The sequence below is a fragment of the Perca fluviatilis genome, chromosome 18 (genome assembly GCF_010015445.1).
Source record: "Perca fluviatilis chromosome 18, GENO_Pfluv_1.0, whole genome shotgun sequence".
Classification (NCBI taxonomy): Eukaryota; Metazoa; Chordata; class Actinopteri; order Perciformes; family Percidae; genus Perca; species Perca fluviatilis.
In genome coordinates this window covers 8,934,635-8,950,764 of record NC_053129.1, presented here as the reverse complement: position 1 = coordinate 8,950,764, position 16,130 = coordinate 8,934,635, and the positions used below count along the sequence as shown (strand labels likewise).

Sequence of the window (16,130 nt, the reverse complement as noted above, 5' to 3'; positions counted from 1 at the left end):
ATGTTAGATGTTCCATGGGATGTTAAAACAAAATCTGATAATCCGCCACATAACAGACACAGGTAGTGTTAAAAAAAAAATAATAAAAAAAATAAAAAAGAGCATGCCACTGCAGACATTTGTACCGAAGAGGATTAGGGCCACATGTGAAAAAAATGTATTGAGTTCTGAGATCAATGTCAGAATTCTGACTTTTTTTCTCAGAATTCTGACATTAAACTCAGAACTCAAATATATTTTTCACATGTGGCCCTAATCTTCTTCCGTACATTTGCACATGTAGCCTACACTTGATGAATCAGCTCACCAATCAGTAACACAGTTGAGTCAAAGTCCTTCAGTTACTCTTTATACCCAGCATTAATGTTTCAAGGGCTTATCTTGTTAACGTCGTGCATATTTAAAGCAAAGCAGCAGCGTTTACCTGACACAGCGTGATGATGGAGCGAGTGCTGTTATTGTTTGGCTTAGCGGCCCTGGCCACTTCATTTACTGTAAGTATATAGATTCATGACTTGGTAAGCATGATGTGATATGGCATTTAATTGACGACTTAAACTGGTTTTGATTTCTTCAGATACCGGTTTCCCCTAAGGTTCATGGTATGTCAAAAACATTCTCTTTCTTGAAAGAAATAAGAGTTGTTGAAAGGCTGTGGAACGAGACTGAGCCGTGTCTGTGTTTGTGTTACAGAGGTGTATGAGAATGGTGAGGATGAGAACCCAATCCTTAACCCGGGTGAGCTGCAACATCTCAGTAGTTTCAACTGTTTCTGTATTTTAGGCGTAATTTATATTGTGTGGAGGAGTAAAACCCCCCCAATAATCAAAACTGGGCTTGTTTAAAAGTTTTTGTTCCTTTTTTCAGGGGTTTTTTTTCCCGCATTTTCAACGTTTTTGTCTCTTCTTCCGATATTTTTGTCGCCTTTTCCAAGGTTTTTTTTTGTTAAATGTTTTTGTCACTTTTTTTTAATACACGATCTCAACCCCCCCCCCCAATGTTGAACCCAAAGTTACGTCCTTGATTTACTGGAATAATGTGTAAATGTTGAGTAACACTGTTTGTTGCTGATCTAACTATAATTTGTTCTGCAGGATCAGATGCCAACCTGTTTGAAGGGGACATTTTAATTCCAGTAAGTTGTACTTTGATGGCTATATTAACATTTCAACTTTAACTATATTATCCCGAGGAAATTTGATCTGTAGCAGGCATCGTATCACATCAAGGTCCACGACACATACACAATACATACACATACAGCAACAGCAACAAATACAAATAATTGCCACACCACACACATCCCCTTGGTGTCTTTACATTTTATACTTGATTGATCTTGTTTTAAACTGCTGTTTTTTAATCACTGTACAGAACTTTGAATTGCATTTTGTCATGTTTGAAAGGTGCTCTATAAATAAAGCTTGATTGATTGATTGATTGTGTAACTCAGGGGTGTCAAACTCATTTTAGTTCATGGGCCACATATCCCTAATTTGATCTCAAGTGGGCCAGACCAGTAAACCACTCCAGAATTATCAGCAGAAACTTTATCTGCCACAGAATCTCTTGTCAGCTTGATGTTGGCAAAAGCAAGTTGCTTCTGCTACGACATTCCATTGTAGGAAACACTTCTAGACAAGACCAGCCCTTCAATAGCATTCACACGCTACTATTGACCAGGCATCCATGCTTACGCAACGTAACGTAACCCGATTTGTTCAGTCGGCTATCCTAACCTTAACTATTCAAAGGTCAATGCCTAGCCCCAACCAATTGGGCTGCTTCCTAGGGCGGGACTTGCCTAGAACTTATGTGGGATCCAAAGGAACGCAGTAGAGAGGGGTAATATTCCGAGAAAAAAACGTCTGAAAAGACTAAAGTTGTAAATGTACAGAAAAAGAACTCGGATATTCTCTGAGATTAAAGTGGCACATTTGGAATTGGAATTAATCACTTCTCTGCAATTTTCACACCTTTGCAAAGTCATCCAGTGGGCCTGATTGGACCCTTTGGCGGGCCGGTTCAGGCTCACCAGGCCGTATGTTTGACACCCCTGTTACACTGTAACTACAGTGATATATCAGTGAGATACCAAAATGGGATTTATTGTGTGTGTGTGTGTGTGTTTTATTAGCTTTGATTAAGTTTATGATCACAGTTTCCATTATGTGCTTTTACACCTCTTTTTATTACAGGCAGGAAGGAATGCCATGGTTGACAAAAAATACAGATGGAAATTTCCAATTCCTTACATTCTGGGTGATGATTTGGGTGAGTTTCTTTTTAATATCAAGTACACTGTCATTTACAGTGGTGGAATGTAACTACTGTACTTAAGTACAACTTTGAGTTACTTGTACTTTAGTCATTTCTTTTCATGCCACTTTCTACTTCTACTCTGCTACATTTTAAGAGAGAAATATTGTTCTTTTTACTCCACTACATTCATCTGACAGCTTTATACTGGTTACTTTACAAATTCAGATTTTTGCACACAAAACACATGTAGTTTATAAAATATGATGTTTTCTAATAAATGAAACTATTCAACAATACAACGGCCTACAAGTCCAGCTGAAATCTTTAGACCATTAAACCCTTAGTTGATTGACAGAACTGTTTTGATCGTTTCCAGTTTCTAAAATTGAGGAGTACTTTTACTTTTAATACTTTAAGTACCTTTTCCTGATGTTAACTAACATTTTCAATGCAGGACGTTAACTTGTAATAGAGTATTTGTACTTTTAATTAAGTAAAGGATCTGAATACTTTATCTACTACCACTGGTCATATGGTCAGCTTGTGGCTCTCATGTAATTCCAATCGAGTCACAGAGTTACATTGCGATTAGAGCTGGGTGATAAAAATCAAATATCACGATTTTCTTGACCAAATACATCGATGTAGATATTGCGGCGATATTGTATGGTTGACTATTGGTGCTTTCACAAAATATTAACACAATGAGATTTTTTTTTAAATAGTCATCAGCGTGTTGGTTTGATCATTGGGTAGAGCAGGCGCACATATACTGAGAGGTTTATGCCTCGACGCAGAAGTACAGGGTTCGAATCCGACCTGTGACGATTTCCTGCATGTCTTCCCCTTCCACACCTGTAATGCAGCCTTTAAAACCTGGAAAAGACAACACTTGTGTCATATCACAATATTACCATATCCAAAATGTAAGGGTATATCTAGCCTCATATATTGATGTCCATATAATATCGATATATTGCCCACACCTAATTGCGATCTTTGAAAAACTCAAGACAGTTGTTTAACAACACTTAAATGCTGTTCTGGGGATCATTCCAGAAACCTCAAAGACTCTTCTAACCATCTGGATGAAAACATATTCTATCCTCTGACTGTTTGTTTCACTCCTTCAGATCTGAATGCCAAGGGCTGCGTCCACCAGGCTTTTGAAATGTACCGGCTGAAGTCTTGTATCGACTTCAAGCCCTATGAGGGAGAGAAGACGTTCATCAAGTTTGAAAAGAGAGGAGGGTATGGCTGCGTTTGCAAAATTAAAAAATGTCTACATAATGTCACACCGTTTTTGTCTCTGTCACCATCTCTTGCTAGTATCCTGTGTCACATTCATCACATTCATATCACATTCATATACCGGTATAGACAGAATCACTGTGATGCAGCGCTAACACCAAAAACCAAGTCCAGGTAGACAGTTGGCCGTTGATTTGAATTGCGGAGATATGTAAAATCAGCAAACTTGATTCTTTCTGTTGCCACTAAGCTCGTTGCACACCATTTTACACCATCCGGAGGAAACGTGTTGCTCAACCTGGAAACCGCAGCAAAACGCTGCACACCGATTTCATGTTGTACGTTTCCAGTTGTTCCTTGTCCCTGTTGGCTCATTGTTGTAAAATTGTATGTACGGGACGTAGGAGTTCTCTCCCCGGAAGTTACAGAAAACAAACATTGTTATAAGGTCTATATTTTTTATTTATTTTCCAGTACAATGGGGACAGGGCTTTAAATTAACACCCGTCAACCCGCCAAATGCCAGTAAAAATTTACTTTTGCGGGTAACATCGTAAAGTTAGTAGTCAATTTGACTGGCGATGAATGCAGCAAACAACTCTGCGTCTGTTTAAATCAGTAGGGTGCAGAAATGTTATAGATTGGTTGTTTTTTTTGCGTGTGTTTGGCTTGGAAACGTTATCTTTATCTGGCATCACTACTAATCCTACATTTCCCATGAACAACATGTCGTGATGTCTAGTCTAGCGTGCCGTATCAATGAACTTAAGTAATTAAGTTATTCAAATTTGTTAGTAAATTAGTCAAACATTTGGCTAGTGGAAAATCTGATTGGCTGGTAAATTTAAAAATGTACTAGCCATGTTGGCTGGTGATTAAAAAAGTTAATTTAAAGCCCTGTGTGCATTACACTTGTGGGTGCAATTATATATCATGGACATACTGTATATTCACAAGTGAAAGGTGCATATACAGTAGTATATAGCCTAGTGTTTATAGCTTTTTTGTCTTGTTTTTATCTTATTTCATTATATTTATCATTCACTCGCTTTTTCCTTTGCTTTTTGATTCTGAAAAAACTTGAACTGCATTATGGGATCAATAAAGTTTACCTAATCTTATCGTATCCACTGAAATCAGCTTTAATCGTAGGTTTTAAGTTCTCGCTAACTTTAATCGACTGCTACTACTGCTACTATAGGTGTTTCTCCAGCGTTGGTGACCAGCAGAACGGCCAGATTCTGTCTCTGGGGCCAGGTTGTGACCACAAGGCGGTGATTGAACATGAGCTACTCCACGCTCTGGGATTTTACCATGAGCAGTCCCGCACAGACAGGGACGACTATGTCGACATCTGGCTGGATCAAGTTACACCGGGTATGTCTAGAAACTTCATACTCCGTCATTTTCTTCTTTTGTCAGCCGTGTTCTGTAAAAAACTAAAAAGTATTTTATTATTGAAAGTAATGCTATAAAATAGAATTTTATTAACCTACAGTATGTCTCTAAGCCTTATTATGGCATTGTTTGTGGTAGTTAGGAATGACTAAAACAACTTCAAACTTCCCCCAGGACTGCAACACAACTTCAACAAATACAACGATGACTACATCACCGATCAAAACACGGCATATGACTACGAGTCCGTCATGCATTACAGGCCCTTCTCCTTCAATAAGAATGAATCCATCCCCACTATCACCACCAAAATCCCAGAGTTCTACAATATCATTGGCCAGTACCTCGACTTCAGCAAGATGGACGTCCTCAGGCTCAACCGAATGTACAACTGCTGTACGTATATGTTGCAGGGGTACATTTCTATGTTGATCTGTTTTTCTCATCAGAGTTTTTAGGGAGTAGGATTCAGTGTGTACCATAGACTGTAAAAATAATGGAAGAAGCTTCCGGGGCCTGAAAAGTGAAGCCAATGTGGAATCGCTTTAATCCTGCATTCTGTCTAATTTCCAGCAGTCTACAGAAGTCTATGGGAAATGCCCCTACTTCTCACTTGATTTAATACCTCAGTAAATGAGTTTGTGTTCTACTGCCGTACATGCATATTATAGCATGGTACCCAGAGGTCTGCGTTTACCCACCGGTAAATCTCCACTGGATGACTCGGTTCAGAAGGGTTGACAATCAGCAACATTCCTTCTTTAGCGTTTAGCTTAGCACAGCGCCCTTGCAACCATAAACAACGTCCCTAGCTCCGCCCTTTTGTTACATCCGGTAAAAAAACAAAACCCAAATTGCCAAACTCGAAGCTTCAAAACGTCAGTTCACAAACCAATGGGTGACGTCACTGCTGCTACATCTATTATCTATACAGTCTATGGCAGGGGTGTCAAACTCATTTTCCCACAGGGCCACACTGGAAAAAGAGAATCACACCAAGGGCCAGACATGTAGAGTTTATTGACGTGCTTTTGTTACTGCATCTCCCTTTTACATTTTGGTAGCTTTTTTTCCTAATTTTTGTTATTTTTGTTCCGACTTTTTTGTGGCTTTCTCAGACATTTCTCGCTTTTTGTAAATTTGTTGCTTTTTGTGGTATTTTTGTTGACATGAAGCCCTACAAAAAAGTTCCTTAGCCATCATAGAATATAGCAAATCAAGCAAGAACAATGATACAATTTTCTTTAACAACAACCTGTTTCACAGCCTGAATATGAAAACTCTCAGGGCTAGATTTACTAACACTAGCGCAGTTTGCGAGTTCGGTAATAGCGCACGCTATGCTTCCACAGTTTGCGTAGTATTTATCAACCCTGACACCCATCAGGCAATCAGCGTCTTTCTCCGCCCACTATACCGTAAATTGCGCTGTAGCAAAGCGGTACTAGTGCTATGATATGGCTGAGTGCAGACTGCGATATTCCCACTGCTGATGCTAGGACTGTTTGAAATGATCCTGATGCCAATATTTGTAATGTAGCGAGGAGTTTAACAACTGGTGGAATGGGATGTGAACGCTGAGTGGGAGATTCAATTTCATCTTTGATTTCTTCCAGTAACTCTAATATTGCATGGCTGCTTGATCTGTAACGCTAAATTATGTTGTGTTCACTGACAAAGTGTGATTCTTCTGTTAAAAATATTTTCAGTCTCGCCTATGTCTTCGTCTTGCTCAAATTGCTGTTGCCATTTCACCAGCGGCATAAAGGTCTACCGGAAACTCGATTACGCGGCTGGTTTAAAGAGGCGGAGAATTTCCCCCCGCAGAATAGAGGCGCGCTTACTGACAGTCTTTGTAAATACCACGGATATATATAATTAGGTGCACTTTGCGCTTATCCTCCCACCTTTTGGGGTGGAACTCCACTTTCCCACCGACCCTCCCACGAACGCATATTGAAAGCGCAACTTGTCTCTTCTCGCTCATGTGGCAGACAATCTGCGATTTTACCCAAGTGCGCCCTGTTAGTAAATAGCCCGCATCGGTTACGTCCGTCTTTGCGACCAATTAGCGCCTGGAAACAGGCGCAAACGGCTTGATAAATCTAGCCCTCAGAGTCTCAGAGTTAGCAAATCTGCCGTATTTGAATGTCAGGTAATTGCATTTTAAAAAACACTTTCTTGTGTTTTTGTTTTGGCGCAAAACTAGGCGGGCCAAAATTTATTGTGAACCCAAATTGATATACGGGCCGGATCTAAATCTGCAAGGGGCCGGATTTGGCACGCGGGCCTTGAGTTTGACACATGTGGTCTATGGTGTGTACAAAAAGCATGCTCAGCACAAAATGAGCCAAAACTTTGAAATGACTCCAATTCCAGTTCTTTTTTTTCTTCTCCTCGTTTCCTTTTTTTGCTTTCTTATTTGCTCTATACTTTGCTTTTAAAATAATTGTAAAAAGCAAAGCAGTTACATATTGCATATAAATGTCAAGACTTGTGCACAAATCCTTTTAATAAAAATATTTGAAACATGTCTCTCCAAATCCTGACCCCCTTCTCTCCCCAGCTGGTCCTCTCACCCTGCTGGACCAGTGTGCCTTTGAGTATGCCAGCATCTGCGGGATGATCCAGGCCTCCTCTGATGATGCTGACTGGGTCCATACCAAGAGCAGTGTGGGTGCAGAGGATCATACACTGCTGGGAAAATGCAGAGGTCAGAGTTGAATAAAGTCTCTTTTAAAATCCTGAATACTGATTATTCTCAGTTCAGACAGACGACTGACAGAATCTTCACTCTCTAGATGCTGGGTACTTTATGCACTTCAGCACCATGACTGGGAAGCCTCAGGAGTCCGCACTGCTGGAATCGCGAATCCTCTACCCCAAGAGGAAGCTTCAGTGTCTGCAGTTCTTCTACAAGATGACTGGAAGTTCCTTGGACAGGCTGGTGATCTGGGTCAAGATAGATGACGGCACAGGCACCATACGTAGAATGAAGAAAATACACACCTTTTATGGTATTTATTAAGAGGGCATGTTTGTGAAAGGGACATGTTTTACAGCAGCTACCTGGCCCTGAATAAATACACAGCTTTGCATCAAGACAAATATTCATTTGAACATTTGTTTAGCTGCTCAGCTGGTTAAAATAATATTCAAATCAAGTTATTTTAAGACATCACAAAACAGACAAGTTAGACAGTTAACAGCATTGTTCACACACAGTCAGACAGACAGAGGTGACAGGTTTGGAAAACTGACGTAAAGTTTGTCACTGTGTCATTATTTTAAGGGATAGTTCAACACTTTGGGAAATAAGCTTATTTGCTTTCTTGCCGACAGTAAGATGAGAAGATTGATACCACTGTCATGTTTATATGCTAAATATGACGATACAGCCAGCATATGATTAGCTAAGCATTAGGACTGTATTCAACCAAAGAAAATCTTGGTCAACTGAAATTCTATTCTCAGCTGGAAAAAGCGCTGTACCTCAAAAGCGCTCCAGCCCTCCCAGCTGGGTGTTTTCAGAAGAGTACCTTGCATTTTCAGCTCGAAAAAAAATTCTTTGGTGGACAATTGGCCTTATGAAAGTAACACCAGCGATTATTGATAAGAGGGCCGATAAGAATTAGGTCGTACAAGAGCATGTTGACCAACCAGTCGACCAACCATCCTGGAGACATCAGCCCTACTTAGCATAGCGTAAAAACTGGAAACAAGCAGAAAAAATTGCCTTGGCTCTGTCCAAAATTGTCCAAAAACGCAACAGAACACTATTCTACTTATTTGTGTTTGAAAAGGCATACTTTTTTTCCCTCTGCTAGCGTTATGAGTAAATGGCCAAACAAACTAATGAAGGAGCGATGACTGAGGATGAAATTATTATCATAATATAATATTTAAATACAAAAGAAAGTGAGATCCAAAAGAATACCTGCATTTACCGCTCATCGCCATAGGTGCTGCCAAAAACAACGGAATGGAGATCTTCGTGATTGTAACTTTAAAGGACAATTCCGGCGCAAAATGTACCTAGGGGTTAATAACATTTATACCATGGTCTGGGTGAATACTCGATTCTGATTGGCTGCAGGGTGTCCATTAAAAAGTGATGTAGGACACCTACTAAAGGAGTTCGGGGAAACTGACTGTTTACTGTTCTATATGAATGCGCTACATTAAATCAAAAAGGAAATGTGGATTTATTATTTCCAAATCGTCCTCTGAACACCACAGGATGGCGCTAAAACACACAGGCTGCAAGAAGTAAGTTCTACTGGCCCTCAGGACTGACTTTGTTTCACAGCGAATAACGTTATCTCACATCCCGTTCACTGTTCAGCTCGCTGCTTCAGGCTGCGCCGCTCCAGCCGACAGTAACGTTACACATCGCGGATCAAATTCTTCGTAAAAGTCGTTATATTGTTTTGGGGACAATGACATGGCTGGATAGCTAGCTTGTCTTGTTGTTCAACATACTGTCAAATTATTTTTACTGATTGCCAACTGTACACAATGTTATTGACTTTGGATCTTGCTAGCATAGCGTTAGCTTTCTGGCTCGTAGCTAAACTGAAGGGTTCTATCAGCTGAGCGGACTATATAGATATCTCCGGTTGCTAAGGGAGGCAAGTCGTATCTAAGGTTCTTCCTAATTCCTGGTGGAGAGAACAACGTTTGCATTTCATAAGAACCTGATGGATGGGAATGATTGTTCCAGGTATTAGTCAAACCGTCAGGCGTAACCAGGGAAACGGAGTTATTGTTTGGATAAACTTTAGATTTCGATTGTAAAACTAATTAAAATATGAACTAATGTTTTAAAAATATGTTATTTGGCAAGTGACCATGGTATAAGCGGGTTAATGCCCTTCGAGGTGTCCATTGTCAGGTATTGACAATGGACATCGGCGGAGGTTCACGCCTCGCCGTCGTCCATTAATACCTGACAATGGACACCTCGTCGGGCATTAACCCTTACATGTGTAACAAGGCAACCATTCTCTGGGGCATGTTTTCATGCTAATCAGATGTATCGCAAACCGGTGATTAGCTTCTAACGCTAGCTTTCGGGGCAGAGGGTAAATCGCTATTTTATACCACTAACAAGGCTCAAAATAGCACCACACTTCAACGGTAGCATAATGAGGGTCCCTACATGTAAACCTAAGCATTGAGAACTTTGCAAGTGTACAGACAGAGATAGATTATAAAGACAGTAGCGTTCATGTTTACATGCGGACGCCATCTTGGAAAACAGTCATGACCAGTCGAACCACGAACGCTGTGTTTGAGTTATGTTACTGGTTACTGGTTGTCATTCTTCGCGATTTACCCTCTGCCCCGAAAGCTAGCGTTAGAAGCTAATCTCCTGTTTGCGCTAGCTTGTTTCAAGCTAGAGACACATTTGATTAGCATGAAAACATGTCCCAGAGAACGGTCGACTCGGGATCACATATGTTATTAACCCAGCCTGGTCTCACAGAATTCCGTGAAATGATCACAAACTGTTAACACAGAGATAGCTTTGTGGTGGTGGCACGAAATGCGTAAAAATTCCGTGTGGCCACCACGGAAAACAATGCCACTGTAAAGTCAGTGAGAAGATGACGTAGCATTAGGAGCGACTACAGTAGCAAGTAGTATGAAAGCCAGAAAAATCCTTGTAGGAAGATTGGTTGGGGTGGTGGATGGGTCAAACACAGGACTTTCACCCAGGAGACCGGGGATCATGTCTTGCGTGTCACGTTTCCAAAACCCAACCCCTACCATCCCGTTGTTCTTTTCCTAAATTGTTTATTGTTTTCCAAAACCCAACCATCCCGTTCTTCTTTTACTAAACCCAACTGTGTTGTTGTTGTCCCGTGTGTCATGGAAACTTAACCCACCCATGACCCTTAACTTAAGGGGCCGTCTTCATTTCACGGAATTCTTCCATGGGCCCATCACGGAATTTTCAGCGATCTGTGTTCATTTCACCAAATTCTTCTGTGGGCCCATTTCACGGAATCCTGTGAGAACAGGTTGTACCCTAGGTTCATTTTGCGCCGGAATTGTCCTTTTAACATACAAATAATATTGCCACACATAATAACATTTGCCATCTCGTCCTTTCCCTGTCACACAGCGGATTCTGACCACACCTGGAAGATCGCCCATGTCCCAATGGAGGTAGGGGCAAAATTCCGCTATGCTTTCCAAGCAGTGCGTGGCGATCCCTCTACATCTGCTGGCGGCATCTACATCGACGACATCAGCCTCTCCGAGACACGCTGCCCCAACGCCGTGTGGAGGATCCAGAACTTCTCCAAGATCATGGAAACGGCTGACACCAACACAGTTATTGACAGCCCTCGCTTCTACAGCCCTGAAGGCTACGGTTACGGTGTCCGTATCATGCCATTGTCGACTTACACTGATTACACAGGGAACTACACCGGGCTGTACTTCCACCTGGCCAGCGGGGACAACGATGCGGTGATGAAGTGGCCAGCGGTAAACAGGCAGGCCACCTTGGTGGTGATGGACCAAGACCCCGACATTAAGCTGAGGATGTCCACCGCACGCAGCCTCACGACAGATATGAGGATGAGTGAGTACCCCTTATCCCTTATTACCAGAGGGATTAAGACAGTACAATAAATGGTGGAATGTAACTAAGTACATTTACTCAAGTACTGTATTAGGAGTAGAAATGTGCAGTGCTTGTACTTTACTTTTACTACAAGTCTTTTTTCTTTTCATGCCACTTTCTACTTTTACTCTTAATTTTTACTCCACTAATTTAATCGGACAGCTTCAGTTACTTGTTACTTTACAAATTAGGTTTTTGCACACAAAACACATGTAGTTTAAAAAACATGTTTTATTGTAAATAAAAATACCCAACAGTATACATATCTACAAGTCCAGCTGAAATGATTAGCTGATTAAATACTTTGATTGACAAAGCTGTTTTGATCGTATCCAGTTTCTGAAATGTGAGGATTGAATCCTTTTAATACTTTAAGTACATTTTCTTACTTACACACTTTTACTAAAGTAACATTTTCAATGCAGGGCTATGAGAAGCCGCGTAGGCCAAACTGAATACTTTACTTGCACATAAAACCTTCACATACATATAAACCTCACTAGCACATAGGCCTACATATATACTGGTACTAACCACTTGCACATACATGCATACTTCACTTGCGCATACATATCTACTTCACTTGTATCCATGTATGCGCAAGTGAAGTATATATGTATGCGCAAGTGAAGAATATATGTGTGCGCAAGTGAAGAATATATGTATGCGCAAGTGAAGTATATTTATTATATTATTTTCATGACTATTTACATTGTAGATTCTCACTGAAGGCATCAAAACTATGAATGAACACATATGGAATTATGTACTTAACAAAAAAGTGTGAAATAACATGAAAACATGTCTTATATTTTAGATTCCTCAAAGTAGCCACTCTTTGCTCTGATTAATGCTTTGCACACTCTTGGCATTCTCTTGATGAGCTTCAAGAGGTAGTCACCTGAAATGGTTTTCCAACAGTCTTGAAGGAGTTCCCAGAGATGCTTAGCACTTGTTGGCCCTTTTGCTTTCACTCTGCAGTCCAGCTCACCCCAGGTTCAGGTCCGGTGACTGTGGAGGCCAGGTCATCTGGCGCAGCACTCCATAGCTCTCCTTCTTGGTCAAATAGCCCTTACACAGCCTGGAGGTGTGTTTGGGGTCATTGTCCTGTTGAAAAATAAATGATGGTCCAACTAAACGCAAACCGGATGGGATGGCTTGTCGCTGCAGGATGCTGTGGTAGCCATGCTGGTTCAGTATGCCTTCAATTTTGAATAAATCCCCAACAGTGTCACCAGCAATGCACCCCCACACCATCACACCTCCTCCTCCATGCTTCACGGTGGGAACCAGGTATGTAGAGTCCATCCGTTCACCTTTTCTGCGTCGCACAAAGACACGGTGGTTGGAACCAAAGATCTCAAATTTGGCTCATCAGACCAAAGCACAGATTTCCATTGGTCTAATGTCCATTCCTTGTGTTTCTTGGCCCAAAGAAATCTCTTCTGCTTGTTGCCTCTCCTTAGCAGTGGTTTCCTAGCAGCTACTTGACCATGAAGGCCTGATTCGCACAGTCTCCTCTTAACAGTTGTTCTAGAGATGTGTCTGCTGCTAGAACTCTGTGTGGCATTCATCTGGTCTCTAATCTGAGCTGTGGTTAACTTGCGATTTCTGAGGCTGGTGACTTGGATGAACTTATCCTCAGCAGCAGAGGTGACTCTTGGTCTTCCTGTCCTGGGGCGGTCCTCATGTGAGCCAGTTTCGTTGTAGCACTTGATGGTTTTTGCGACTGCACTTGGGGACACATTCAAAGTTTTCGCAATTTTCCGGTAAAGTAATGATGGCCACTCATTTCTCTTTACTTAGCTGATTGGTTCTTACCATAATATGAATTCTAAAAGTTGTCTAATAGGGCTGTTGGCTGTGTATCAACCTGACTTCTGCACAACACAACTGATTGTCCCAACCCCATTAACAAAGGGAAAAAATTCCACTAATTAACCCTGACAAGGCACACCTGTGAAGTGAAAACCATTTCAGGTGACTACCTCATGAAGCTCATTGAGAGAACACAAAGGGTTTGCAGTGCTATCAAAAAAGCAAAGGGTGGCTACTTTGAGGAATCTAAAATATAAGACATGTTTTCAGTTATTTCACACTTTTTTGTTAAGTACATAATTCCATATGTGTTCATTCATAGTTTTGATGCCTTCAGTGAGAATAGTCATGAAAATAAAGAAAACGCATTGAATGAGAAGGTGTGTCCAAACTTTTGGCCTGTACTGTATATGTATGTTCAAGTGAAGTATGCATGTATTTGCAAGTGAAGTATATATGGATGCACAACTGAAGTTTGTTAGTACCAGTATATATGTATGTGGAAGTGAAGTATTCAATTCTGGCCTAGGCGGCTTCTCATATAGGACTTTTACTTGTAACAGAGTATTTTTACTGTGTAGTATTAGTACTTTTACTTCTTCATCTTCTACATCTTTTAATAATATGAAGGCACAGGTTGTTCTTTGATGACTACATTATCATTGATAAAGTGGGTTCACTGCTCACATGGCAGCTCTGTGTTTTTGTGTCCTCTAGCATCCGATGAAAAGTTCTTTTGGGACAATCCCTCCAAGGTGGGGAAGTACGACCCTTCCTGTGGTTGCTACAGAGGTGAATCATGGGGCTGGAGGAACTTTGTCAAGCACTTTGACCTCAGGCGGCGCAATTACCTCAAGAACGATGACCTCATCATCTTCATCGACTTTGACGGTTAGTCAATTCAATTTTATTTATAATGTCAACTCATGACAGGCGTTATCTCAGGAAACTTGTCAGATAGAGTAGGTTTAGACCACACTCTGTAATTTACAGAGACCCAACAATGTTGTTACAATGTCTTGGTGTTTTCTTGTTCTATATTGTTTGTGTTGCGGGCCAGAACGCAGGCATGACAAGTGATTATTTCTTTTTCCACAGATATAACATCGCTGATTAACACAGAAGTTCCCATTGAACCAAAGGAGTAAGGTGACACAGGATTTTGTATCATGATTAACTAGAGGTAAGACATCAGACACTTTTCTATTTCACATATTATATCGTTCTTGTATGTGAAGTTATTTTGTTTTTTCATTTGAAATATTCAGGTGCAACATATGCAGCTGGGATGAAAAGAACAACCTGTGAACACGAAGAAAGGATGATACATTATCAGAATTATGAACCTAATTAAAAAAAAACTTAAAATGTAAAGTTAAAATACATAAATAAGCTTTTGAAATGCATCATCATTCTGAACACAGAACTTTTCTCTCATGAACCTTTGTCTTAATAAAAACTATTAATCCAAGCTATTAAAGGACAGGTGGTGTGTTTCTTTAGTTTTGTGATTTAAAAGTGGCTGCCTTGTGAGTGACCATTGGAGACCATGAAATTAGAGGAACGAATGCTTTAGGTTTTAAATTGATAAACTAGTATTTACATGGTTTTCACACATATGAATCTCCAGAGATAAGTGTTCAGCTGCCAGGTTAAAAGGTAGGTAAAAATGGGCCTACCTGTCACCTCACTGCCACGGCACTGCTCCGATACCCGTCACTCAGTCAACTCGACCACCGTGGTTTGACACTGGTTAGCGTCGGTGCTCCACTGACAGTTCATTGTACATTCATGTAAATTAGCCACAGAAAAATGGAGACATTGTTGTAAATGCTTACATAGAAATAACTCTTGATTGATATATTTATTTGATCAACGTGAAACAATTTAAGTTAACCACTACCACAGCTTCCATGTCAACTGAAAATGACCTAGCTTGGAATTTAAAGACAGAACATCATTTTTTCCAGTCTATGATTGAGATCAGTTTCCTTGCCACTCAGCCTATAAACACTGTTATAAAATGTATTCTGAAGCTCAGGAGGATCTTTGCCAACTAAGGGAAATACCGCTGATGATGTTGTCAGGGTCTGACAAAAAATAAGCTATTGGTTGCATTATGGGAAATGCAGGATTCAGCTGTTTAAGAGCTTGATCACAGCTTGCTGTCAACTGGATCAGTGATTTCAAATAGGCCTGTCCTTGTGCCCACTGAGGGCTATTTTCCATGGTTAGAAAACAATCAACCAATCAGAGTTTAGTATACAGGACAACAGTATGAAATGCAAAATCATCTACATAACTAGCTAGCTATCTGGCTACATTTATGTAAATTAGCCACAGAAAAATGGAGAGATTGTTGTAAATGCTTACATAGAAATAACTCTTGAATGATATATTTATTTGATCAATGTGAAATAATTTAAGTTAACTGCTTCTAATCGCTACCACAGCTTCCATTTCAAATGAAAATGACCTAGCTTGGTCTTTACAGGGAATTTAAAGACAGAACATCTTGGCCTCTGCTGCCTCAACTTTTGACTATTGTCTCTTGTAAGTCCCTGAACTTTATGGAAGTGCAATAATAAATTGCGCAAGTGCTCCTTTAATATCAACTAAATCAGCTGCGTTGACATTTGATATATGACAGCGCAGTTATTAGAAGATAGAGGAAAAGTAATGTAGCACCTTATCAGGTATTAATGGTGTTATGGCAGACAGATATAAGTGTCGGCACTTTTCCCTGTTCTTTGTTTACATCTTT

General features: G+C 40.4%; 1 protein-coding gene across 2 annotated transcripts; it reads left to right on the top strand.

Annotated features, from left to right (window-relative positions):
- Positions 1–361: 361 nt before the first annotated feature.
- mep1a.1 (meprin A, alpha (PABA peptide hydrolase), tandem duplicate 1) lies at positions 362–14,841 on the top strand. Of its 2 annotated transcripts, XM_039781109.1 has the most exons (14): positions 362–494; positions 578–602; positions 694–738; positions 1,095–1,135; positions 2,199–2,274; positions 3,396–3,513; positions 4,715–4,890; positions 5,086–5,307; positions 7,478–7,624; positions 7,713–7,928; positions 11,042–11,506; positions 14,084–14,257; positions 14,465–14,549; positions 14,635–14,841. In XM_039781109.1, the coding sequence occupies exons 1-13, from the start codon at positions 438–440 to the stop codon at positions 14,512–14,514; spliced, it is 1,812 nt and encodes a 603-aa protein (XP_039637043.1). In that variant the 5' UTR covers positions 362–437; the 3' UTR covers positions 14,515–14,549; positions 14,635–14,841. The 2 variants fall into 2 exon arrangements, with proteins under 2 accessions (XP_039637043.1, XP_039637044.1); XM_039781110.1 differs by lacking the exon at positions 7,713–7,928.
- Positions 14,842–16,130: the final 1,289 nt, after the last annotated feature.